Here is a 27,967-nt window from a genome sequence, read left to right on the forward strand (position 1 = left end):
GTAAACATAAGATATTATGCCCCTATCTTTTAAGTAACATTTATATTATCTAAAATAAACAGTCTTTCTGAAGTTAGTCTGTAATTGACATCTGACACAGTCCACATTGCAACAGATATGATAAGTGCAGTAAACAGCAGAAATTATGCTTCTCTGTGCTCTGAGAAACATTCATATTTCCTTACACAGATAAACTTTATTTTGTTGCTATGCAACCCTCACACAACACACTACATTCTGCAGTAAATAAGAGTACAGATTTTACAACTGAAGGGCAAGCATGTGGCCTTTTGGGTTTTCTCCCCATTTTGAGTTCCAGCCCCAGCTTTAGTTCACATTGTAATATTCCATCATTTCATTACAAAGCTGCCTCTAAAGCTCAGTAAGGGATATTTCAAACAGAGCAAAAAAGGAGAGTCAGAATGCATAAGTCCTTCTGACACTGATGGGAAACAAATGGTGGACCCAGTGATGTCAGTGACAGTGGAACAATGAAATCAAGGCTTTTTTTCTTTTTTTTAAATCCTCCTTAAAAATGAACACTAAATATCTACAACAAAGTTTTCAAAACCTTTCTTCAGCAGCCTCTCCTCGTGCCCAGTAACATATGTTATACCTGCAACAGAAGAGACAGATGAAGAGGCCACCCTTAATTCTACCAAGATCAGGTTAGTAGAGTCTTACCTCCTCTGCCTGCTCACTTTGTAGTATGAAGCTATTCCTTCATTATTAACAGTTGCAAAATTTCTCCTGAATTCAGTGGATATTTGGATTGTTCAGAGAATAGGGGAGCAGATCCTGTATGTCTCTGTATTCTCAACACAAGCAGAGTAAATAACACTGATTTATCTGGCTGAAGGGTGTTCATGGGAAGTGAATAGAGCCACTAGGATCTTCCCAAGTCACGGGTTAATACCTCAATTATTCAAGTTTCTCTTTTGCAGATGGCTGCATATCCTACAGACTCCCAGGTAGCATCAGCCTTCACTTGCCACTGTCAGCAAATGAATCCAGGTGGAAAATGTGACTCAGCTGCAACTGGGTGCAGCTGGCACAGTTTGGTGAAGGCAATAGGGCTACAAGGATTTGCAGCAGCCAAGAATGTGACCTGTACCTGATGCACGTACTTAACAGTTCTCTGATTGCAAAGCGGTTGGTGTCACTTGAACAGCAGAATTTCCCCAAGTTTGTTTTGCTGTTCAGTTCTTTACAACAGAGTTCTCTGAGCTCCTACAGCCTACATGCTACAAGACCACATGCTTATAAAGTAATAGCACACAGTCACTAGGGAAATGACACTACGTTCATGAGAAAGCAAGATTTAATCTCAGCACAAGTTTATCTAAACAGTGAGGGAGAAGCATCTTTTACTTTTTAAATTTCTGTATTTTGATAGCTGATTGCTATCAAAACAGTTGTGTCTATAGTTTCATTTCAACAGCTAAGTTACTTCTAATAGTGTAAGTTAACAATAGCATTTGTTGCAAAACACCTTGAAGTTACTATGTTGGTCTTTTCTAAAGGCTCATCTTTAATCACACCTCCCAGTAGAGCAGCTTTCCTTAAGAGCCTAGGAGAATACAGAAACACCTGTAAAATTTGCTTCAAGTACTTTCTTCAAACAAGTGATCTCCTGCAGACCACCCCTTCCCAGTCAGGAATGCAGGATGAGGCCCAAAGAGTGAACGCAGTTGATTTTTGCCTGGTAGCACACTTTACAACAGGCAACACACGAGGCAATAGTCTTCAGACCTAAATCTTGGAAAACAATACTTGATGTCTTCGTATCAGTGTCCTGCCAATTTCTTCTACTCTCTGGCATCCTGGAGGAGAAGTTACATGTCAGTTGAAAACCCTCCTTTTCTATCCCACTCTACTAAGCCTTTTCTTTTTCTGTCCCTTAGAAATGTACATTCTGTCAGATGTAATCCACCCCTTAGTGATGGAGGATTTGCCACTACTTTTCTATGGATTTATTTCTCTCCTTGTGAAAAAAAAAATATTTATTGGTTTTATTTATTCTACTCTGTTCCCCATCTATAAGACAGGGATAACAAGTCCTTTTCCCATTTCTCCACAGCCTAATCTGATACTGAAAATATTTCCATCTCCCTTCCATAAGTTCCTGTAGCATCTTGCCCAGGGCAAATGAAAGCTATGAGAAAAATGTGATTATTGAGAGGAAACACTGATGTCTCACCTGTCAGTGCCATTGCCAGGCGAAACTCTTCCTTGAGCATCTGGAGAACTTCTTTTGCTCCTTCTTCACCCTAGGAGATTAGGAGACAATATGTACTGGTATGTGTACATATAGCTCATGTGTGTAGATACAGACATGTATACATGTGCCAACGAAGTTTTATGCACAACCGTAACTCCTGCATACTTGTCAGCAAAATTTAAATTAGATGGTCTGGATATACAGAGTCACACTCAGATACCATCACACATACACCCTCCTATGTGCACACATATACACACATGTGCATACACTAAGCCTAAACAGGGAGCCTAGTTTTCTAAAAATATAAATTTGAGCTTTTTCTGACTTACTTGATAAACCAAGCCCCAGATAAGAGGTCTTCCAATGAATACGGCTTTGGCACCAAGAGCTAGTGCTTTGAGAATGTCTGTGCCTTTTCTTACACCACCATCTAGGAAAACCTCCACCTTCCCCTCCACAGCCTCAACGATTTCAGGCAAGACATCAATCTAAAAGAGTGAAACCAGGAATACATCTGGTCAGCTTCTGTAATGTTTTTTTTTAATGGGTTCTTACATACAGGATCCAAGCTTTAAGGAAGCTAAATGAACAATTGCATGCCTAACTGCATACACAAATAACACAGCTTTGTATTGAAAACCAGCAGTGACTTAGCATGTTAGCAGATATATACAAAGGTCAAATTTATTTAGAGAGTCACATAAATAAAAGGAGAAGCAGCAAGGTCACACAGAATGGCCATCTGATCCCATGACATGCATCCAACACAAGCCAATATCAGATACTTCTAAGGAACAGCAGAAACAGCAAGCACAGAGGCAGCCTTTCCTTGATATTACCCAACAAACTTCCAGTGTTCACTAGTTTGGGGATGAAATTAAGTAATCTTCTCTTTCTAGTTTAAATTTATTATTCAGTTATACTAAGGCCAAACTAGCATCCAGAAGCCTAGAGGTAAACATTGTACCTATAGACATCGAATAAGAGAAACATGTGCCCCAAGGAACTTGGAGATGGCTGAAAAAATTGTATGGCTATATTTTTCCTTTTGAAAATGCATCTTGATTACAGGAATAATTCTAGAGGAAGCTTCTTCATATGAGAAAAAATTAGCTTTCCTCTGAGTTTTGAGCATGGTGGGAAATGCTTTCTTTTGATGCACATGTATGTTACTTTCACTGAGCTGTACTATATCCCCTACACCAGTGGTAAAGGTAAGGGGGGAAAGGGTTTTTACTGTTCTCAAGTTACAAGTAACTAACCATGGAGTTCAGTAACATGTCCACATCATTTAAGAGGTCCCAATGAAGAGATGAGCCTCCTGAAGCTCATTCAAGCTCCACCATGCAAGCCTCAAGCATTAATTACAGGGCAACAGTTCCTATAATGGCTAAATAGTTCCTATTCATGAAAATCAGGAAATACACAAAACTGGAAGGGAAGTACTAAAGAGAGTGGAAACAGTGTGGTAGTAAGACAAAAGGCACACAAAATTCCTGTGTTTCAAATACGGATGTAATTCATTTCCTTTCTAATGGATTAAAAATGACTAGGACATGGGGAGGAGGAAACAACTTGAAAGTGCAGTTTGTTTTTAGATTTGGATTAAAATTTTCTTGAAGTTTGGCACTTGCTGTGAGTTTTCCCCTCCCTTTGGTTTTGCTCTTTTGCCAAACACATTTTGGATCTATTTCCATATACAGAGACCACTTTCTACATCCTGACAAACTGTACCAACATTAAAGTGCTATAATAACTAAAGCATGATGCAAACCATAATTAAAACTCGGGTTTCTTCAATGTGTAACTAAACACTAGAAATATTAACCAGCTTGGGTTCAGCTCACGTTCTAAAAAACCATGAAATTAAAACAAATTATTATGTCTCTAAAACTGAAACATTTTGCATGATCTGATACAGATATTTAGATTATGAAAACTGAACTGTGAAATGTAGTTGTTTGTACAATGAAATCCAGTGAACACATTAGCTTTACTAGTGCCTTCTCCACTGCACTGTGGTGTTGCAAAGGAATAACTCAAAACAAGTACTTGGCAAGTGTAATTTCTGTTCTACTGCAGCTGGCTAAAAATTAATTAATATTTCTTGAGCTTTCTTATTCCTCAAAATTACGTTTTTAATATCCTCATACATTCTTCCTGTTGGATTACTTCACACACAGGCTTGGCCAAGATTTTAAAATATTCTTAGTGAAACTGGGGAAGACATTCTTAAAAGGTGACAAGAAGATAAAAAGGACAGAAGTTAAAGAACAACAATTCATTTCAGAAGTATTAGGCACCCACACTCTGAAAATTCAGTTTCCCTTCAGGTGTCTAAAACTGAATAGCTGCACACTCTCCAGGAACACAAAATCACATTTGAAAAAAAAAAAAAACCCTCAGTCTCCCTCTGGAAACTGGAGAAATCCTGGCATCAGGAGGTCTTTTTTTTTACCAGTCCCCAGGAGTACCTGGAGACAGTCAGGCAAAAGCATCTCAGAGGATAATGCCTCGATTCAGAGGACAATGCCTCAACTTCATTAACCATTTCGAAAACCATTTGTGCTGGCATTTGGCTTTTCAACACAGGGCTTGGCTAGCAAAGAACCAGCCAACACAACCAGGTGATCACTGGGTGCAAGTGAAGACCTCTGAAAATCAGTGGGTGAAGGAAATCAGCTGGGGAAATCCACAGCTGCCCTGGAGTAGAACAGAGAGAAGTCCTCCAGGGGAGTGGAGCAGGGCATGCCAGTGGACAGCAGAGCCAAACATACAAGCCTTCATGTGCAAAATGTGCTGCAGTGAAAAAGGGGCTTACCTCTCTCCCTTCAAAGAACCATCATGGAAAACAGGAGGGTTTTTGTCAAGGACACATTAGAAATACTGAAACAGTCACAAATGGGCTTTGATTCTCCTCCCTTTCATTCTCTTTTTACTTGTGCAGCTTTCCCACACCAAATGAAGCAAGATGAGTGATGACTGGAATTTTGGGGGTTTTCCTTCAGCCTGAACACACACTTTTTCATTTTCCCTTACTTGTTTCTTTTTTGCCAGTTGAGAACTTCTCAAATCCCTTTCACCTTTGGAAAAGGCACAGGGTAGCACGACAAGGAAAAGGAAAAAGGAAAAAACTGTAATTTAACCAGTCTGTACCTTTTCCAAAGGTGAATATGTTTGAAAGGAGAAAAAGGGAGAGTTTCATGCTGCCTTTAGCTGTTCTGTAGCTCTGTAATTTTTCAGAAGCCTCTGAAGAATATTAAAAAGGAAAAACAACTCTAGTACAACCTTCAGTGTGCTGCAAACGGCAACAAGGGGTTTTCAAAAAAGGATGAGAAGGAGGAAGTAAAAGAGAAGACTGGAAAAAATTACTTAAAGACTTTCCTACTTCTAATAATTTAACTGACAATAATACTCTATCTGAAACAGCTCTTCTGAATTTCCATGCAGGATGCTGCAGCCAAGGACAAGGTGCCCAGGTAGACTGAAGAAACAGCCACTCGTAAGCCCTCCTGTGTTTCTTGTTTGATTTGACCAAGGGGAGGTTGTGTCTAAGACTATGATGTGACTTACATGGAGAAGCAGAGAGAGATTGCTGATAATGGGATAACACATATTTACAGATTTTTTCTCCAGCTAGCATGTGTTCAGAGAAAGCAAACAAGAAGCTAAAAGGCAGAGAAAACCAGGCATATCAGCACCAGTACTTACAGTTGCAGGGACCCCATCAAGCTGTCGTGCTCCATGATTCGACACCAGGATACCATTTACCCCAATCCTTACAGCTTCTTTAGCATCATCAGCTAGAAAACAAAACAAAACAAAACAAGATATGCCCTTCCATAACTGGGAGCTTATTGACACCATGATGAGGGAAACCTTGTCATCATTTAAAAAACCCAAACATACAAACAACAACAAAAAAAAACAACAAAAAACCCAAACATTGCCAGCTAATGCAAAGTTACCTTAGAGCTTAATCCTTCCAAAGCCCCACGTCCGAACAGTAAAAAGTTTTGTCTTTAAGCAATAAGACCAGAAAAGTAATTTGAAATATTGAAGCAGATTTTATCAGTCTGGATTAGCAGCCACTTCCATTGCTAGCCTTCACTTTCTCTACCATGTTCTGGAGCTCATCACTAAGAAATTATTTATGCTGAATGATTTTCTCCAAGCCAAAATTACTGGCATGTTTACAATAACAATCCATACTTAAATGAAAGTGCTCCACTGTGCTCAGTGCTCTTTTGACAAAATGGAAATCCAGCTTTCCTTTAAGTTATATACAACTCGGATCAGAGTTTACAGGCACAATGAACAGAGCAAGTTCAATCTTCCTGGCTGTATCTGATTTCAGATATAACTGATGCGGTGCCAGCTCACCAACTTCCCAGTTTAGTGACCAGTGGCTCTGGTCCCTACCTACTGAACATCAAGGTAGACACACCATGTAGCAAAGCTATACAAGCCATCTGGCAGCTCCAGGACTTTATTTAAGCAACTGCTTCTGCAAATGCCTTCGTTCCTGGGTTCCTAACCACACACGAGGGAGAGAATGTTTTTTCCTTCTGATTGCTTGGGTCTGCTTTGGCAAATCTTCCCGACTTAACACATCACAGAAATATGAACATGCATCCCATCATATTCTGTATCAGCAAAGCAGATGCTTGCCATTAAAAAGTAATGCAATTCTATGCGATTCTACAGAAATTTCCTCAGCACAAGCACTTTTCCTTTGCTGGTGCCTATGCAAGAGGGATGCCTCGCCTCCCCCGTGGTAAACAGCAGAGCTACACACCTCTGAGGATTCCTTTCAAAACGATGGGCAGTGAGGTCAGCCCTCGAAGCCATTTGATGTCCTTCCAGTTGACACTTGCATCAATCGCCTCGGCTACGTACACAGCCAGTCCACTATTTTCTCCGAAGTCTTTCCCTGAGGAGAATGCCAGGTCGCTGCTTGAAAAGTTTTTTAATCTAAAACAACAAAAGACACAGAAAAATAGTCTGAGAAAGATCCATTGGAGCCATGAATCAGCCCCTAATGCCAGCATTCTATATACCTATGTTAAAATGTTGCTGTACTGCAGCGCAGGAGCAAAAAAGCCTACCCCAGCATGTCAGATCACAGTCCTTAGTAAGCTGTAACCTTTGGCTAGCAAAGCACTTGATAACATTGGTGCAAGTTTCCCTGACCCAAGGCAACAGTACAAGTTCTTTCAGAAAAAATATAGGATAAAGTCCAAAATCTAAAGGTTCAGCATCAAATCCAAAATCAGGAGAAAAACCCAGCAGTCAGAGCACTGATTTGGACTCAAGAATCTGTCATCCCATAGACCTCTCATGTGACTTTGGCCATGACACTTAGCCACTCCTTTTGCCTCAGTTTCTCAACATAAAATAGAAATTTTAAAAATAAAACAGTATCTGCCAGGAGCACTGTGAGGATAAATGCACCAGAGGCCGTAGGGCATTCAGACCCTTGAGTGGTACAGGCTAAGATGTAAGAAGAGAACATCATTTTGCTTGACATAACCCAGGAGCCACTGAATTCAAGAGAGGCACCTCTACTTATAAGCAATAATCCCCTTAGCTTTCATGCAGCAAATTTGGTTTTGGTTTTCGTTTTTTTCAAATTCAGGGGATTCAGCTACTGGAGGAATAGGGGATAAGGTAGGTGGCAAGGAAGAGGGAGGAAGGGAGATTTTGTTAGACTACATGAACTAGACAGATCTGCATGAAGCCTTGCAAAGAATTCAGAGTTTTCATCTGTCCAACAAGACCAACATCCAGCCAGTTAACCTTGTGTCTTTTTTGTATGTTTCATTATAAAATGTAGGGGGTGGAAACAAAGTTCATATGAAAACGTTAGCTATTATTTACTCTTTAGCACCAAATCAATCTCACTGGTTCTAGGAACTGAATGGTAAGTGACAGCCCCTGCACCAGAGAGTTCACAAACTTACCAGACAAAGCAGAAGAAGGGGAAAGGAGGGCAAATAAAAGAAATTCAGGCTGTGCTTGTACTAGAAAGCTGAAGTAGTCCCGAGTGCTCTCAAGCATTAAACCACCATCAGCAACACCAGCACCGCCAAGGACACCCATGTCCCACACGAGGCCAATAACTCTGTTCTTTGGAAAGTGTCTCGTTCCACACTGCAGTATTTTATACTCATATTCCACATTTTGGGAAATGCACAGGGGTTTTTGCATGGAAACTGGCTAGTTTCACTGCTGATTTCATGCCTGCAACAAGCAGCATTTCACATGGTTTTTCTGTTCAGCTCCAAGCCCAAAAGAAAATGGGAAAGGAGCAGACTCTCAGCAAGATCCAGCTTTTCAGCTGTTGGTTTGTGGAGGGTGGGGTACCCAGAGAAAAACAGAACCATGGATAAGATTATATAAATAACTGTTGTTTTTCTTGGCCTGTAAAATGCAGATCAACACTTGAATGAATGTTGCCTTATATACATTTCGGAGCACAATGGCACCTTGTTGTTGCTTTGAAACTTTGTTGAAAACCTGAAGCCAAGAAAAAGTTATCACTTAACTGAGTAGAGCCCCATGCTAGGAGAGTTTCACCACCAACTTTGCAACAAAACACTGTCTAAATGTCATTGTGAAATCCAAAGTGATTAATTTGAACCTTTAAAGATTACTCCAGCTTCATATTATTTCACATGGTTCACTTAAAACTTTGTTACAGTTTGGTCAGGTGGGGTCAAAGTGTTTCAGAAATGCTCCATCACTTCACTCAAATATTTTTGGGTTATTTGACGCACATTCAAAGACTCTTTAACCCCAGGCCTTAAAACAATACTGCCACTAAAAAAAAAGCTATTTAAAGATATATTTTTTTTTTTCAAAATAACAGCATGTCTCGATCAAATTTTGTCAATCACAGATCTGTAGCAGGATTACTATACAGGCCACATAGTGCATACCAGTGTACCACATTTTAATGTTAAATGTGTCAGGGATTTTTTGGTTTTCGCTGCTTTCCTCATAAGATTGTACTTTAACACAGAAATCATTGGCAGAGTTAAGGCCGCTCTGTCAACCTTCATCATATCATCTATTAGCTTCAAGTACAAGTGTATGGGGGAGATCCAACATCTCAAGCTCTGGAGGTTTTTTTGCCTGCGAGGTGAAGAATGAGATTCATTGCAGAGTCCCATGGCTTACCTTCAGTTTGAGCATTACGAAAAAGAAGGAAGACCTCAGGATATTTCTTGCCTTGTATGTTACATATGATATGTATAAAGTATAACATTGCAGTCAGGACACATAGGAAGAACATTTCAGATCCATTGATAATATTAAAACTAGCTTTTACCCAGAACTAAAATCAAAGTTAATCAGCTTCAAACTATGTTCAGCTATCCTTCCCACCACCCCTCCATTTTTGTGTTCATTTGCAAGCTCTGAATAGGAGCAAACACAGTAACCTTAACATATGCCATGGCAAACTGCGGTCACTATCAAGACCTACCTGCAAGCATCTCAAGATTTTTAGCTCCAATTACAAACCCAGGTCCTGGATATCCCTTCCACTAAACACTCTTCCATCCAGACCTTGGCTGATAACACTGTGACAGCATTTCAGCATATGTTTATCAGGGTGGTCTCTACAGTCTACCAATTTATATTTGCAAAAGGCTAGTGAAATCAGCACCCTGACACCACCGCTGGGTAACGCTCTTGAAATTAAATGCTGCATAGGCCCTTCAGTAGAGAGGAACTAGAATTAGTGCTGAAGTCAACTTTGAGGCCACAAATTTCTCTGAAATACAGAAAATGTTCCAAAACACATGCTAGGGTAGAAATTGCCCTCATGGAGAATTTAGAAAGACTGATACTGAGAAATACTTTCTGTATTTGAGTAAAAGAAGAGTTGAAGTTGCTTGGAAAGGGGCTTTGTGCTCAGTAGCAACATGACCCTGGGACCCAGCGTGGTGTCATGGGATAACATCGGATAGAAGGGACCATTACATCAGTTGGAAGGGACTTTTGGTCCACTTAATCCAGGCCTCCATTCAGAGCAAAGCCAGCTCTGCAGCTGGATCCAGGTTCAAAGATAAAGCAGGTTGCACAGGGCTGCGTGCAGCTGAGTTTTGAAAATGTCCAAATATATATTGACTGATGTACAAAGAAATGTCCCATCTCTCCAACTTTGTCAGTCTGCAGCCTCATGTTCAAAAACAGCCAAGAAAGCTTAATTTTGACTCAAAGCAGATTATAGCCCAAGCCCAAGCAAGGTATGTGCTCGGTTCCCCAGTGTTACCACCTAGTGCAGCATTTAGCACCTGGAAGAAATGGAAGAAATTCCTTGTGCCAGAGAAGTTTCTCACACAGCACCTGATAGTGACCATGGTACTGCCACATGCCCGTCCCACATCCCACCAGAGAGCATCTACCTGAGGTGGGGAGGAAGCTGGAACTTGTTGCGCACATCGTCAAAGCGCCTGCCGAGGAACGGCGTGTCCACTGTCACAAAGATCCCTTTGTAGCCTGCTCTCTCTGCACGCTTCACGAGGGATTTGGTAACCTCCCGGTCCTTGTACACATAAAGCTGCAGCCAGTGAAGGCCAGCTGGAGCCGCTTCAGCCACTTCTTCAATGGAAGAGGTGGCCCAGGAGCTCAGCATCATCCCTGTCCCCGTTGCCTGGCAGGCTGGAGGAACAAAAGTTATATTTGAGATTATCCAAAACAGAGGCTTCTCTAAACAGGAGCACATGGCTCACCAGAGCATGTCGGTGCATGTAATTTCACACTGCCTTTCCTCGGTGACAACATATTTTTCAGCCTTCCAGGGAATGTTCCATTTATAGCAGTCACCAACAGCGGTGGGCTGCTGGGAGCACTCTCTGGCTTATTCTCTGTGTTTATAGGCAAATTTCTGGTGACTGCTCTCTGTGCGCTCTTTGGGATGATCCCTGCTCCAATAGTGGAAATAATATTATAACCAAACTAAGCCTAACCCATATTAATGATTCTTTATCCTGGGGAGCCTGTTTGTAAGCCCCTGGTGTCTGGCTACCACTTGTCAGAAATTTTGGCACATACATTTAAGGAAACACACACACATGCACAATTTTAAATGATCTAAAATAATAATAAAAAATAATTTAAGACTTCCAGCTTTCTGAACACTGCCATATTGCTGCAGATCAGTGTTTCAGATCTGTCGTTCTCAACATCGCCTTTCAGTCCTCCTCACCACTGCCGTGCACACTCCCTTGAGTATTCTGATACGGCATTTTGGCTGCTTGCTCCCATCCCCAAATTTTCACTAGCATTAAACCCGTGTTCCTTGAAGTGCTCTTCTAGTAAATACCTGTTGTCATCCCTACAGGGCATTTCAGGGCATAATAAAACAGAAGGACACAGTCCAGCAGACAACCTCATTTAAAGACTCGAGGGGGGATCTCCACTGTTCTTAGCTTCAACGCTTTTGCTGTCCCATCACCTGAAGGAGAGGAACCCCACGTCCATTGTGTGACCCCACACGTAAAGTTTGACGCTGCTGCCAACAGGGACCAGAAGTTCTGAACTCACTGGAAGTGGCAGAAACATGCCCCAAGCGGCAGTCCCCACCCAGAATACCCCAAAGTAAGTACAAAAATGAGCAGGTCTACAAAGTCTCTGCTGAGGCCAAAGGCATGGGTGCTCATGCCCAACGTGTCGTGGCCTCTCCTCCTTTACCTTTGAGAAACTGTGGAGTGAAACGGCTCCTGAGGTGTGGGCAATCCCAAGGTTAAATGTCATCGAACATTCCTGGAAGGGGTCAAGCACCCAGAGGCTCTGTGCTGGCTGCCTCCCCAGGCGCGATTTCCAACCCAGCTAACCTCATACAGTTTTATTTTTATGAATCTATCACTTACTCTTTTTGGAGTAATCTGTCACTTAATGTAAAATAAAGGAAAACACACTGTAAGGCTCAAAAATATTATATAAAGCCTTATTTTTCTTGGTCTACCGCAGTATGCATATTTTTAATGTAAATGGACCTCTGTTTCAAAACATCATCTCCAGCCCATTGAGGAATTAAGAAGTGGTCTTTATGACAACATTTTATTAAATAAGAATTACAAGATTCTTAGAGTGGAAACTTATGAACAGCTTATTCAAACAAATTGGTTACGCCCTCCCAGGGCCACCAGGCAGTTTTCAATCATTAGAAATACAGTAGCAATGACCCAAAACTCTAGATTGTAGTAATTTCATTCCTCCCCTTAAAATTACTGAAAATAGTTCCCTCTCACAAATTAAGTACCTAGAAGTGAGTTTCTTCTGAAGAACCCATGCATACTGAATGCTAAAGTCCTGTTAAAATCAGCTGTGGTGGATTATCACAAATCCCATAATAAGTGATTTGCCCAATCAAGCCTATTAAGTGATGCTGAGAAACAAGGGCTCTGCATTCCTGTTGCTCTGTCAAATACGCGTTCATGAATGACAGGAAGAGTTGCTAACCCAGCAACTGCGAAATCCTCAGATCAGGTAAGGGGGAAAAGTAAATGTTATGGTTCAATCTGCCTTTAGGTATCCATTTGTTTCCATTCTTAATTTTATTCTCAAATCTACCTCCACAGCCCTGTGGACACAAGAATAGATGCAAAAGCAAAAATTAAAACAGAAACTTCACAATAAAATATATTCGGTGAACAGAAGATTTAAAACACAATATACCACCGTATCCTTTCAACTCATCTGCATATGTAACAATAAAGATAAAACCATTATTTTCTCATTTAAGATTAGATTTAAGCAGTTTGGTTCAATCGGAGTTCAACCATCCCAAACTGGGTTATGGCATTTTCATGAAAGCATACTCACAAAATTCCCCTCGTCTGTCCTGTAAAGTTAACGACTCTCTGGTAAAGCACCAGCTCAACATGCATATTTTGGATCTACATAGTCAAATTCAAAGTTCATACACACAGAAGTTTTCAAAGTTTTAGAGATTCCACATTCCAGTTTTGGTTGATCTGTGCTTTATCTTTATAATGTTCAAGTTTATTTTGACAATTTTCTAAACTTTCAAAAACATATACATAGTCCTGAAGTATTGCCAAGGTGGTTTTTGTTTGTTTGTTTTCCTACCTCACATCAGGTTTTGGCAAAAATATACCCCCACTTCTTGCACATTTAGCTGTAGTTGAAGAAAACAGAAGCAATTAATTTCCTCCAACTGTATTTTACAGGTCAGTTGTGGGGTGCTGCAAATACCTCTGTTATTACAATTCAGTACTACTAGGTCCATATTCCCGAGGGATGCTCTTGCAGCAATATGTGACATTTGCCAGAGTTTAAACATCAGATTTTTGTAAACCAGCCTTTCCTCATGCCATTTCAGATTGCTTTTAGCCTTCCCTCCACCCCAGGTCTTCTTTTAATGCCAAGCATTGCCCAAAGCATACGTTTACCTTTGTACACACTGCGGGCTCCCATTGAGGTCAATGACAGCACAGAGAGCATAGCATTAGCCACACACAGGAGGCCAGGGAAATTTTCAACATCAGGACAATAAAGCTTTTGAGTTATTTTTACTCCACCTTGTTTCAGGGCCAAATGTAACTAGAATTGGGATATGGCCGGGTCCCTAGGAAAGGGGAGCTTCACAGCCTTTCTCCACGGCTGCCTTGAGCTAGTGCAGGTTTCTCAGCTCCGCTGCTACCTGCTTGTACTTAGAGCTCAGGGAAGCCACGAGCAAGGACATACCTTCTCACAAGGGAACATAAACCTTGGTAAAATGGGGATTTCCTCATTCTTGGGCAACTCAGTTGAAGTATTTTACATAGCAACAAATCAAGGCCGACCATGGCACAGGACCCACTTGGGAAGTCCACAGAGGAACAGAGCAATAATGCTTTTTCTAGCCCTTTTTTTATCCTGAAACCTCAGCCTCCTTCCCCGCTCTGATGGGACATCATTTCATTAAGTGGTTTGGAAAGGGTATGGAGTTTGTCCCTGTGGGCAACCCAGAGGCAACCCACTTCAGGGGAGGACACTGGAGAAAAGCCCAGTTTAAGCTCGCCTGTTTTGTCAGGATTATCTTGCATGGGAATAGGAACTTGCTGTTTTTCTGTAGCTGTGCAAAACCCCATCCTTTCCCTTTCAGGGGCATCTCTGAAGCATGGCAGCTAATCTGCCCCACTGCGGTCGTTTTTTCCTGAATCCACCAGTGAATCCACCGTCCCCAAGTTAGGGGCCAAAGGACATTACTTGGGATCAATGCAATGTCCTTTTGGCACGGTGGTATTTCTCAAGAGAAGTAGCTATGTTCTTGGAGCTGCATCTCCTAAGAAACAGAGTTGTTTAAAGTACTTAATATTGCTCTCTGATGAAACGCACTTGGCTGAGAAATCCCCTGCCCAGCCTTACCTCACTTGCCCCTTACAAAACATGGCGTGCAAGTTGTGCCTATGATTATTTTGTTGACACAATGCTTTTTGTCAGCTATGCAGGAAAGCTGGAGGCAGCAGGGAAAGATATGCAGGGCCAAAATGAACCTCATTGGTCTAGGAGGGCTATCACACCAGACTGCCTGCGTACACTTGCATCAGAAAATCCCCTGGCCATGCCAGTCTCTTGGGGGAAGTCAGGGCCAGGTCAGTCCAGTCCATATCTTTCTATGTGAATGTTGTCCTTTCAATGACCCTGGAGTATCTATACCTCAAAATTAACTTTTTTTTTTTTTTTTTTTTTGGAACACCACATAGGTAACAGGTGAAAGATGGGTACAAAGTCCTGCTATTTTCACTGTGGCTGAACACAAAAAGCAAGAGCTCACAGCCACCAGTATCTCTGATGAGCACAAGGAACCTAAATTCAGATGCTCAGCAGCATCAAAGCAAACCAAAAGTACGGTAGAAGTCTGTTAAAAGCCAAAGGGACAAAGGTGTTTTGCTCCCTCTCTAGTGGAAACGATAGAGCTACCAGTAACTCAACTAAAATGGGGGGGGGGGAAGCTTTTCAGTCAGTATTCCTATTCTCTGTTTGGCAAAGCAAATGGTGCAGTCACATCACAGGTGATGGTGAAACCCTTCTGATGTCAGAGGTAGCTCAGGAAGTTGTTTAAGAGCAGATGGTAAACGTAAAAACATCAGATCCAGGCAACCATCATTCAAAGTCTTCAAAAGATCTGGCCAAGAAAACAGTCAGGCTGTTCAGCCTGATTTTCAGCAAGTCAGAGAGAAGTCAGGTATTGCAATACTGCTTCTGGGCTAAACCACAAGAATAGAAGGCAACTGGTCAGCAAGGGAGCATTATGTAATTAGCAGCCATATAAACAGAACAGAAATCTTGGTAAAATAATGCTACATATCTGTTTATAATCAATTAAGGTTTTAAAAAATTGCTAGTTCTTGCTAAGCAGCTGGATGGTGCACAGGATTTTGTTTCAGTGTACTTGAAAGTGTGTCCTATTTACAGGAACATGTGTACTATCACATTTGCGGGGAGTGCTGGCTGAAGACAACACAGGGATCACACTAGTCTGCAAGCGCTGCATGAAGTTGGGATGGCAAATATCTGTGTGGAGGGACAGTGAATCTTCTGATGGACAAGCAAAGAAAAAAAAGTAGAATCAGCAGAGTTCCATTGAGAAATATTTAGAGAACAGCTCTTTGCTCTTTAATGGTGGCTAAGATTATTCATCAAATTTGGCAAATGTTTTTACTGAAAGAGTTGAAATTGGAGCAGGAAGGACAAGAAAAATTCACCTAAGTCAAAATGTCATGTGTTGATATTTTCAGAATGGAAATGTTTTCTTCTGAGCTAACACTTTTATTTCAAAACAGAACTATGGCTAAAAGCATTAGCTAGTAGGAAAATGAAATAAAACATTGTGTTTTGGATCAAATTAAACATTTCAGTTATCCCAAAACAATTTTCCTCCCAATTTTTCAGTTTCTACCAAACAGAAAATCCATTATTTGGAAAATTGCCACATGCACTGATGAACTACAGCTAAAATGCTAGGGAATACTCTTGCAGAAAGACCTGGAAAAACTAGGACAGCTGCCAAGGTCTGTGAAATTGTTTCAAGGACAAAAGATCTTTCCCTATAAGCAAGGACTCCAGGTCCATTTAGACATGTAAAAGAAACCCTAAGGAGCAGCCTTATCACAGACTATATGGATTTTTTTTATTATTATTATTTCCCTTACATTCTTCCTAACAGAACTATAAGTAAATCAAACATTTGGATTTGAAGCTCTACAAGTCTTGATCATGATTACAGTTTATTCTGATTAGTGGACTTACTTAACCTTTGGAATAACTTACGTTGTGTTGGATGGCTTGTCACTGGCAACTTTTAAAATTACAGTTGAACATTTTTCCAAAAGAAGGTCCTTTACTAATGAAACAGAATTGAGTGAAGGTGTGTTTAAAGCAAGCTGCCAGACTTTGCCCTATTCTGGGTAAGGTGCACGGTCTTCTCCAAGGAGCTTGGCCTCTGCAGGAGAGCATCCCTTGAGGAGCAGCAGCTCCCAAACCCCTGACAAGCCCCAAAGGGAGGAGTGGCGAGGACAGGGAGTTTTACGCAGTGAGAGACACCATGACATGCCCTTGTCCCTAAGGAGAACATTTACATTGCAACGTGTGGGCAAACCTGCAGGAATAGCAGAGCAGTTCAAAGCAAAACGCACCATTGCTTAAGGGAATTCCTTGGCAGGATCAGGTGTCAGATCTCACAACACAAAAAGTTGGGGGAAGGAGCTGTTATTGCTGCCTGCACCAGCACTCTGCAGGTAAGGATGGTGCAAACCCAAGATTATCTCTTGGGGTTTAACCCCAACCGGGCAGACATGCCGCACCCGCCGAGCAGTGCCCGGGCACACACATGCTCACCTGCTTCCCTGGCTGGGAAGGGGCAGGATTCCGCCCACTGTGCTTTTCAAGGATTGTCTCAACAGCAGAGGCACTACCATATACATCGCTTCCTACACGCCTCAGCCAGAACCCAAGCTTACAAGGTACACCATGCTTTGCAAAAGCCACGAGACTGCGGATCAGACTTTCTTAGCCTGTGTAAATCGGTGCAGCTGAAGCAAAAGGTGATTTAAAGCAACCAACAATCTGCTCGCCTATATCGCAGAAGTGTCACAGAGTTTAAAAGAAGCTGGATGTGGCAAAACCCCCTGATCCTGAATATCTCAAGTTTAAAAGAACTTTTAAGCCAAATATGTACTTTCAAGTTAATCCCTGTCATTTTATATAAGGTCAAACCAAAAGCTTGGCACTGAATACCCCTCTCTACCTCTCGCAGATCACAAAACCAAAGCTGGTTTGTTTGGGTTTTTTTTTCCCCTACAAGAAATGCTACAGCAATACAGGGGGTGTGATTTTAATGACGCTGTCTTTTGCAAGTGATGAAAAATTTGCCAGCTCCAATGGGTATGTTTGACTGCACATTCAAACCGCTGCCAGTGCCGTTGCCAGTACACCAAGCTCCCGCAGCCTGAAAACCCAAGAATGTTAAATGCAATGAATGTATGTGAAAGTTTTGAAATGTAAGCGCACAAAAATCAGGAAATTCCAAAATTCTCTACCACAACCCAGCTCTGGTAGTCAGTCTAGTTGTACCACTCAACTTCACGTGCCATTATAAATTTATGCCTTAAAATGTGGCCGGGCTGTAGCATCAGTGGGAATTTTTGCTAAGGACCGTCCTGAATTTCCTGTGTTTTGAATCTCACTCTTAACATAGCGTTACTATGTTTGCAGTTAACACTATAACGCTTCAGAGTCTCCTCCCAGCATAACCCGGGCCAGAAATAATCCAGGAGAGCTGTCAGACAGGACAGTGCCAAGGCGCCCGCCAGACTCCGCGAACCAATTCAAGGTATTCGAGCTCCATCTTGTGGAAGCACCGGCAAATGCAATAGGCATCAAGTTCGGACTTCCTAATAAATCTCTCGGGAAAGGGAAAAACCTATCCCCAAACGAACTATAAAATTGGAGAAATCTGCTTGTACCGATTGCTGCTGGATCTGTGCTGCAGCCCACCACGGTGCACACTGTAGGGACGTGGCTTTGTAATGATAGTTGAGATCAGCTCCCACTGCAGGGCCGATAATTAGACTCACTTGACACTGGCATTTGCTGCATTGGTCATGGAAACACTGTTAGATTAATAGCTCACTCACGCACAGGATGGTTTTTATTTTTTTTATTTTTTAATTTTTTTTAGTATTGCCTATTTGGGTTTTGTATCCTTTTTCATTCAGTGCTGGAGCACTGAAATGCGTAGCCTGATGATCTTTGTGTGGAATAGGTGCACCACATGGCCTCTTTCTCAGATTTTGTGTCATTCTGCAGCTTGGGTTAAAGGAGTAGGAAACAGTTTCACATCTGAATTCTGGTTAACCTCTCATTCCTTGCAGCCGTTTAGGCTGCAGCCTCCACACTGGCAACATCTTTGTGCAGCATCTAGCCCAGGGGGGCCCTTAGCTCACTGACTCCCTGGGACGCTCTCAAAGACCTCTCTTCAAAGCATTTTTCCTGGACAAGCAAAGGCTTTTGAGTTTCTAGAAGCAGTTCTGTAACAGGAAGAACGTTGCTGTGACAATATATGGAGTTATATTTATAGGATGTATAGAAAGCTGTACAGATAGATGTCGTTTTCAATTTTGTATTTGTTACAAATGGTTCCTCTCTTTCATACTGCATTCCTCATCCCTGTCTCATAGCAAGGGAGAGCCCACACACAAAACATGCAAAGGAAAACAGACAAACAAAACCAAAAATAAACCAAATTACTCTGAGCAGCAACTCAAACCCATCCTGGCCACAGCACCAGGAGCAGGAAACCAAGCCGGGTTTCACACCCAGCAGGCACAGTACTACTCTGTTCCTCTCTAACTCACCGTGGGGAGGACTTTGCGTGGTTTACCTTTTGCAGTAGCTGTCTCCCCGTCGGTGTGAGCCATGCGTTGCATAGCAGTTGCTCCCACACAGACCGGCATGCTGATTTTCTGCCCCAAGACTGAGGTTGACACGTCCATTACTGACACATCCCTGAGCACCCGAGGGTACAGCTTCCATCTGACACAGAGACAAACAAAGAATAAAAAGTCTGCGTTGTTGGGGTTATTTACAGTTACTAATGGGCAAGACCAGATTTTCCTGCTGTGAGGAGAAACACTGTGAAAGCTGTTTTGGGACTAGAGCAAGAACCTCATCACGTGACCCAGAGCTTCAGCAAGACCCACAAACCCAGGAGGAACCAAAGTCCATGGAAGGTGCAAAGAGACAAAGAGCCTTTGAACATTATTGGCTACTACCATCTGAAAGAAAAGACCAGAGCTGCAAAATAATAAGGTTCATGGCGAGTCTCAGACTCCCCAAAAGCCTTGGGGCAGAACAGAGGGTGTGCAGGAACAGAAGTCATCACCCACCCCCACCCCCCCAGCTATTCCTTCTATGGACTAGGGAGCCAAAAGACATGGGAGTTTTGGCTAAAACCAGCCTCACCGGCAAGCTTAGCCCTCCCTGCCCCTGTGCTACAGGGCTCTGCAGCAAGCCTACAGAGAAACGAGCTGCCACCTGAGAAGCGGGCAGGCAGGATGGCTGCCCTGGCCTTCCTCAGCTCGGGGGGGGGGCGGCAGAACCCCCCTGCACCGCATCTTTGCTGGCACAAAGACAGTCGCTTGGCTCAGAGGTCCGGTCCCCAGCACTCACCGGCCGCTGCACCACACTTAGTCCCTGAGACTACAGCTGTGGCCCCAGGGACAGCCCATCATACCGCAGGGACTCCAGACTTCCAGGAAAAGACCAAACCCAGCCACTGTCATTTAGTGCAGGAAAAGACGGAGCAGCACAACTGCTGTCGCAGTAGGGCAAATTACAACCTAGTCCTGGAATGACGCGGTCCAGCGTCTGCCGAACCACTCCCAAGCTCGCTGGGCCTCCAGCGTGTCTGCCAGAAGCCACATCGGCCCAGAGCCGGGCACTGGTCTCCGCTGGGGGCTTCAGCCTGGGTACAAATGGAAGCCGACTCCAACACAGAGCGATCGAGCCCACGCTTCCTCTGAAACTCCGGTTTAGTGCAGTCAGGCTGGGCGGTGAGGTTTATCTTCTGTCCCCCCCACAACAGCACCCCGATCCCTGCAGTAACGCTGCAGTATCCAAACCTTCATTACAAGGGCTGCATTCCTGGGGATGCCGCTGGAACCGGGCGGCTTCCCGGCCTCCGGGCTGGAACCGGCGCCGCTACCCCCAGCCACAAGAGGGGACGCAGCAGCCGGCGCCGCCGCTCCGCAGAGGTGGGTGCCGAGCGGTAGCAGGGCACCGCCAGCCTCTCACCGAAGCATCCCTCCCCCCGAAAGGACGCTGGCAGCTATCGAATGTTGATTATCGAAAATAATTAAAAGCTTAAGCTCTAGTCTTGGGGAACCTGATGCCTGCTCAGCACTAGAATGCCCTGGAGACAGCAACCAGAGCCACTGTTGCCCTGAGACTGCTCCAGCAGTGAGTAGTGGTTTAGCTTGAGCTTGCACATTAAACTGACAAGTTAAATAATGATAATAATAAAAGACACAATCTCTTCAATTTATAGAAGGATCAAAAGAAACTTCCAGAAGCAGCCTGGGACAGAGCAAGGACAAGACCCAAATTTCTGAAGCCCTAGAGCACGGGGCCATGCCAGCTCTCCAGGAAGCGCACCCCAAGGAGGAGACAGTTATGATGCTTGGAAGGAGATGTGTAGCTGTGGGAGTCAGCTGTGTTATTCAGTGCCAAGACATACACTGCAAATATGTCTTCTCAGACTTGCTTTCATGCTATTGTATCTGTTTGTTATTTTTCAGGGGAGGATGGGCAAAGGGTGGGACAAAGAAAACATTTTTTTTTCCTCCCCTTTTCTTCCTAATCCTCATTCCAAAGGCTTTCTCCCAGTTCTGACACATCTTTTTGCAGCAAATTTAAAGAAAACAAAAATCCTTTAATAACCTTGTTCATGTTTATAATCAAATTCAGAAACATAAAGATGTGAAGTATCTCCCCCTTCCCCAGCCTCCCAGTTTATTTGCTGTCCCAAATATGTCAGGTTTTTATCTGGTGCAAACCACTGTCATCTGAAAGCACCTGAGGGTCACTCCTGAAGTACCAACACTTGTGTAGTGCCTTTAGCTGGGAAAAGAAACAGAGCAAAAAAAATATAAATCCTCCCAACAGCATGTGCAAGAGAAATGATGCTGTTTCAAGCAGCAATAAACAGCATCCTTCCCACTCACCTTCACGTACCATCAAATTACTCCATCCATGAGCTTTTAGGGGTCCTCACACTCATTAGCCCCTGGCTTTAAACATAAATGTCTCTTCCAACGTCCTCTGTGGCTTCTCTTTCCATCCCACTTTGTAAGGTCACACCCTCCCAACCAACATCAAGCCAACGCTCATAACCAAGTATTTACTGGGTCCCCCCAAAAAAATGCCAAAAGGGATTGTTACCTTAGTACTATACTCTTTAAATAAAACTCTGTCTTGCTTTGCAAACACGGGTGTTTTCAACCCTGAGTTTGCTGGACATCTGAAGCAAGGCATTTTCTGGACAAGCCGCCGGGGAATGCCCTTACCAGTGGCAGGCAAGCGACACCCCACAGCAGGATTTCCCAGTAACCAGAGCACACGTTCATTAGGCTGCCACCCACCACCTGCTTCCTCCAAGTCCTTGAGTGAAAATGTTTCCTGGATATTTTGTACAAAAAAATGGGTTGGGTTTGGGTTTTTTGGGTTTTTTTTTTTTCCGCTCATCATCTCATCACCCACATTTTTTTTTCCAGCCATGTCCACACTCATGCGCTGCAATCAGCAGTCGCAAGTGCATCTTTCTTCCCAGCTGGATGGGGGGAGATGCCGCAGTGGGGAAGGTGACTCCTGATTTAAGCAACTTCAGCTAACACTGTTTTGAAAGAAGGATGAAAGGGAAGGAGGGGGGATTAGTGTTCTAATCTGTAATTTTCTTGTGCTTTCCTTTTCCCTCCACGTTGAAAAGTTTCAGAACATAACTTATCCTGCAGCTGGGTAAGAGGGAAGCACTCACTGCTTTCCTCACTCATTTTCAGCTGTGAAAAATGAAGTTTTCAAACCACAACACATTTTCAAGCAGCACTTCTTGTTTCCCTTCCGAGCACTGCTCTGGCACAGTCTCCATTCCCATTCCAGCCCCTTCTGCCTTCATCTCCCCTACAGCTCCACTTCCCATCATAAGAGATAGGGGCTACTGCTGCGCAAGGCTGACCGACAGCTGCTTTTGCTTGAGGAAAATGGATTTTCTCTCCCAGGGTGTCTTGCCATCCACACAGTGGCTCTTCACAGCAATCTGTGAATCTGAGGTGAAAGGTACCACAGAAATCTAACTTACTATTACAAGCATTCCTTCCCTTTTCTCCCCCCCCCTACAACTTCACATGCTTGTTTGACCCCAATCACATTCTCAGCCTTGTTTTTTAAACCAGTATTTAAATTATTTAGGTGCCCAGTCATCTTAACACCCTTAGTACCTAGCTGCAAGATGACAATACTCTTGCAGAAGGTATGTGTCGATGCTGTCACCAATCAACAAGCAGCTGCTGTTCCTTGTATATGACAACAAAACACACCATCTCCAAAGGCCGCCGGGGAGCCAGCTGCAGAACATGTCACAGCAGATTAGCAGAAACCTGTTCCTACACACACAGATGTCCCTCTTCATTAACATGCCGAGAGGGGAGATTTCAGATTGATTTCTTGAACGCCATTGACCTGAAGGCATGCTGACCTTGTCACAGAACTGCTCCCCACTCAGGCCCCTTGCTTCCTTGACAACTTGAGAGTGACTTTAACCGCCAGACGGCACAGTGCTGGAAGGATACACGATGTTTTGGGACACAGAGCAAATGCGAGGTGAATGCAGATGCCATAGGGAATAATGTATGCTCTAACATCCCAAATCACCTTTTCTGACCTTAATGCCTCACTTACACCAGGGCTATTTCTGTCTCATTTGAAAACTATGACTAAAAAAAATTAACTGGCCTTAGCCGGAACACACTGATGTTGATATTTGAGCTCCAGGTCTTCCCTCAGTTCCAGAAGAACTGGAAGATAGAGGAGAGTTACTGTACCTGGCATTAACCTCATCTTAAGCACCAGCCTTCTGGCCACTTTTCATACCCTGGTACCCGATCACAGGTCCCAGAGCACTGCAAGCTCCTGTGCTGTCAGAAGGCCGGGGCGTTCATTTTCTCATCTAATAGGTATGGATTGTGCTGCTTCAAAAATTGCATGTGCCATTCTAAAGGTATTGCAGCATCTATTGACACAGCCATTCATTTGTGGGATTAATAATAATCCATTTCTTTCTCCATAAATGCAGCCATTTGCATGCCAAAAAATAAAGAGCTCACAGACAAACGCAACACTGGTTTCTCTCCAAATACAGTCTGTCCCAGCAGTCTTGCTCACCGAGTAATCTTGCACCACAAAAGTATGGGCTAACAACTCATGCTTCTGATTCAGGTTTGTGCTTTCTTCTCTTCCATTTAAACAGAAACAATTAGACATATCTATAAATATTTAAATAAACTGAACATTTTCAGTCGGGCTGAACCCTGCAACTAAGCTTCTGACAATGGAAAACAATGGGAAATGAAGCTCAGCATACTTGTTTCTTTTGTAAAGTCATCTGACTTTGTGATCTTTGTGGCTCGGGGGTTTAAAGTCCATCTTACTTTATATTTACCCACAAGCTGGACTCAGGAACAGGGAGAAGAAACAGTAACGTGCTCAGAGACACAAGGACTACGCAAGAGTCAGTGAGAACCAGTCCTGCAACCCTAACAGTCAGGCCACACTTCTTCCAACGGCGTCAAAGAAAAAAAATAATAGTATTTTAAGTCACTTGTGTCGAACAGGTCTTATAAACCAAAATCTTCTGAAGTCTTTACACCAGGTTTCTACCTTTTCTCAATGTGTTGCTGGGAAGCCATTGCAAACACGGTCTAACAAACTGTTAGCAGCAGCATCCCACCTGCTAAGGCAACAGGAATCCACCACCACGTGTTGGTCCCTCAGCGGAAGAAAGTGGGAACTGCTGCAGCTATTGACATCAAGCCCATGGATCCTCGTGCTCAACATGCTTCCAAAAAGGTTCAACAGCCCATTACACGGAGTTGCAGAGAGGAATAAGGTCCGTCTGGCTGCAGGCAGCAAGTGCGCACTGCTTAATGGAAGTATTTCAGTTTGCAAATAGACAGGTAGAGGGAGGCACCAGAGATGCTGAGAATTACTGAACTTCGGGTTTTAGTGCTACATAAGGCTATTTGTAACTCTGACCACCTTTACCATCATCTCTTGTTACGGACAGGTAACAGAGCACATTTGTCCACGAAGCTGTAAATCGCTCTATCGCTGCTCCAACCCGGCACCCTTCCCACTTCACACAGGTAAAGCTGGTAGCGCCCAGCAGCAGCTATGCCCATCCTCGCAGGAAAAGCTGCGCTGGCACCGCAGCAACCGGAAAGGAGGGGGCCACGTGTCTCACCAGGGGAGCTGGGTTCCAGGCTCTGACCCCAGCTCTCCCGCTGATCTGCAGGGTGGCCACCAGCACATCACCGTGCTTCTCCGTGTTTTGGTGCACACCCAGGAAGAGCTGCAGATGTAGAGCAATGGGAAGGTAACAAGCAAAGCCCCGTGACCTCTCTCATCGGCTGCCAACAAGTTCAGTTGTTTGATGATTTAATAGAGTAAACCCCACTGTCAGGTCTTTTAGATTTTATTAACTACCTTTGGGGAAGATATTTAAATGGCCTAAAGCTACTACAGAAATTAGATCTTGTTTTCTTGAAGACAAATATACAAAGGGCTGGGGTGGGGGGTGGGGCAAAGACAGAAACACAGCTTCCATCCCCTTTATACCTGCACTACTGAGGAGCAAGAACACAGCATCAAGGACCTGATGAATGTAATTTTTATTTTTTTTGATGTCTTAGGCTGTTCAAGGGACCACTAATTAATGTCTCCTTTAGTTCCCGCTTGCCTACAAGCTCTGCTGTTTTGAATGGCTAAAGCTGGAGCCTCTTGTTGAAAATACGATAGAAGATGCCAGGAAAGATGAGGCGAGCCTGAAGCTCACAGGTGACCAGCCCGATGCGAGGAGGGCTTCTCACCAGAGGAATCCGCCCCTGCGGTGGGAAACCGCTTCAGAGCGGAGCAGCTCTTACCCCACCGCTAACATCCAGCGCTGCTACTACCTAAACAGCCAGCAGACATACCCAGCTTTTTGGTAGCCTGGCTCTGGGCAGTTTAGATCCAGCTTTTGCTTAATCATGATTAGCCCTAGCAGGTAGTAGTAAAAGGTTCACTACTTCTACAGTTTATTGCCTCCGAGCACTTCCTTTGAGCGTCCTTTCCTTAACATCTTGTTTTGTCTTTATGAGGGCAAATAACATCATAGCATCTGGAAGCATTAAAAAATAAAAAGAAAAAAAAATTAGGTGAGCACTACTACATCCCCCTGCTGCTCCTATTTACTCCTCAGAGCCAGAGCAGTCCTTCGGCTTGTGGTTGAGCAGCCCCAAGCACAAGATTTCCAGCCTGTGTCAGAGGCTACTGCATTGAGCTAAGAGGTCACAGTGGAGGTTAGTTTTCTCCTCCAGACATTGTTTTTCTGAATGTGGCCCTAAAATTAAGGTTCTGCGCTGATCTCAGCAATGTGCCCTTTGAGATCCCGCTAAAAGAATTACCTCCGAGTTTCCTACAGCCTTCAAGTTGTGGGGGATTTCCAGCTGAATCACTCTAAGCCAATGGAAAAGCCACTGGAGCAGTAAGTAGGATTGTTGGTCTACAACAGAACAGCAAAGTAGGGATGAAAAACGACTAAAGATATATTGGAAAAACTTTGTTTTGGTTTGTTAGACTGAGAGGGATTAAAGAGAAAGCCTTTAGAGATTAGCAAAGACAAGTGCGGGGGGGTAAGTGTCTGCACCAATGCAGCACCAGAAGGCAAAAGCAGCCAAGAGCTGTTTATGCAGCTCGACTGGCTCAGCTGGGCTGAAGGGAACAGCCCCTGGCTGCCCGCTTTCCTCCGCAGTGCTTGGGCCAGCGCTCCGGGGGCACAGCAGCAGATTCAGGGGATGGGTGACCAACTGACTTGATGCGAGTTTTGACACTCTTCCACCGAGCCTGACAGCAAACGGCGACTTACGTTGCACTGACCTTTTACTTCTGAGACGAAGGGTGACCCAAGTCCCAGTTCTGACAGCAGTTCAGGGGGCCAGCCTAAGTCAAAACTGGTTTATAGTAGTCCCATCATTTACAATATCTCCTGTTCAAGTGCTGACCTTCTGCTGGAAACCCCCTGAGCACAGCTTGGCCACCCAGGACAGAGCCCCAGCTTTCACGGCTTGCTCCAGAGCCAGGATACACAAATCCTTTCCGCCAGGCTACGCAGCTCTGGTCTAGCAAGGCTGCACAAGCACTTACCAGGGAAGGCTGCGTGACTAACTCAGTTTAGCAAAAAACAAGCAAAAAGCAAAACTGACTCAGGACCCAAAAGGTACAACCTCACCACAAGAGCTGCTTGCTGGCGTTACAGCCCAAAACGTAGAACTTACAGTTGCATTGGCTGATTAAACATTGGCGCTGAAGGACTCTCTAAAGAATTTGTTAACAAAAGGAACAAAACACAGGCAAAGCTAAAAAGATGCTGATGGATTTTAGGGACTGCTTTTTGACAGAAAATGTTAGGTGGCAGAGCAAAAGAGGAATGACAATTGTTCTAAAAATCAGTCACTGGAGAGTATTTTTGCTAAAAAGAAGTTGCAGAAAAATTGAGTTTTGTTCACACACAAAAATCTAATATTGTACCACATCTACTAACAAAGCAGAATTTGCACCCCCTACCTCCCACCCCAGCCTGAAATCACCCTCCTACCTTGAAAATGCTGCTACATTATCTGCAAGTGTTTCCTGGTCGTCTGCTCCAGATCGGTAATAATCATACACTGACTTGGGGAGAAATTTTTTAGCATGCTCTTCAAAATCAGCAACGCAAACTGGTTTTCCGGACATGTTTGCAGATGTCACAGGGTTAGTTCATTCCTACTTCTCTCTCTTTTAAGCTCTGTATTTCTGTCTGTAAATCATTAATATGGGACCTCATCAGGATTCAATTTACCTACATACCAAAAAACCGCAACACCAACCCACCGACGTCTTGTGTCATACTGGACTTCAGCACCACATTTTATTTCATGTGGTCAAGGCCAACCAAGAACATAATGGAATAAAATATGGTACGAAAAGAAAACTAATCAGGAAGGAAAGCAATACGTAGGTGCAGAATGCACGAATGTACGGTCTCTCATGCGTGCCTTTATCATCCAAAATATCCAGGAGACCGAAGCAAACGCCTCATACCCCAAAAGCAAAAGAGTCTTTCATTTACACAGTTTATAAAAGCAGTAAAAGCAGGTCCCAGCCTGGACATTTAGGACAGCATCCAACACAAGCAGATTTCCAGTTATTTTCATTAAAATCCTGGATACTGACTCAAGTTGCAGGGACCCAGGGCCAGGCAGCTCGGGCATCTAATACAACCTCAGGCAAATGGCTCCTGATTTTAAGTTAACTCCACCTCCACAACCCAGCGAGCCTGAATTATTCTGAGAACGTTACGCAGTCAGATGCGCTCACCAGCTGAACTGTAACTAGCTTCGAAGAGATGACATTCATCTGAGGTGTTAACGCACTCCA

At 43.6% G+C, this 27,967-nt stretch overlaps 1 protein-coding gene across 2 annotated transcripts; it reads right to left on the reverse strand.

Annotated features, from left to right (window-relative positions):
- Positions 1–1,303: 1,303 nt before the first annotated feature.
- HAO1 (hydroxyacid oxidase 1) lies at positions 1,304–27,342 on the reverse strand. 2 transcript variants are annotated; one of them, XM_005238591.4, is made up of 8 exons: positions 27,147–27,339; positions 19,125–19,276; positions 10,639–10,894; positions 7,023–7,198; positions 5,936–6,027; positions 2,554–2,712; positions 2,201–2,270; positions 1,304–1,823 (listed from the first exon to the last, which is right to left on the reverse strand). In XM_005238591.4, exons 1-8 carry the CDS (start codon positions 27,281–27,283, stop codon positions 1,753–1,755), a joined length of 1,113 nt encoding a protein of 370 aa, XP_005238648.1. In that variant the 5' UTR covers positions 27,284–27,339; the 3' UTR covers positions 1,304–1,752. The 2 variants fall into 2 exon arrangements, with proteins under 2 accessions (XP_005238648.1, XP_027644237.1); XM_027788436.2 differs by lacking the exon at positions 2,554–2,712 and having other exon boundaries at positions 27,147–27,342.
- Between the last annotated feature and the right edge of the window lie 625 nt (positions 27,343–27,967).

This window comes from Falco peregrinus, chromosome 11 (assembly GCF_023634155.1).
Source record: "Falco peregrinus isolate bFalPer1 chromosome 11, bFalPer1.pri, whole genome shotgun sequence".
NCBI lineage: Eukaryota > Metazoa > Chordata > Aves > Falconiformes > Falconidae > Falco > Falco peregrinus.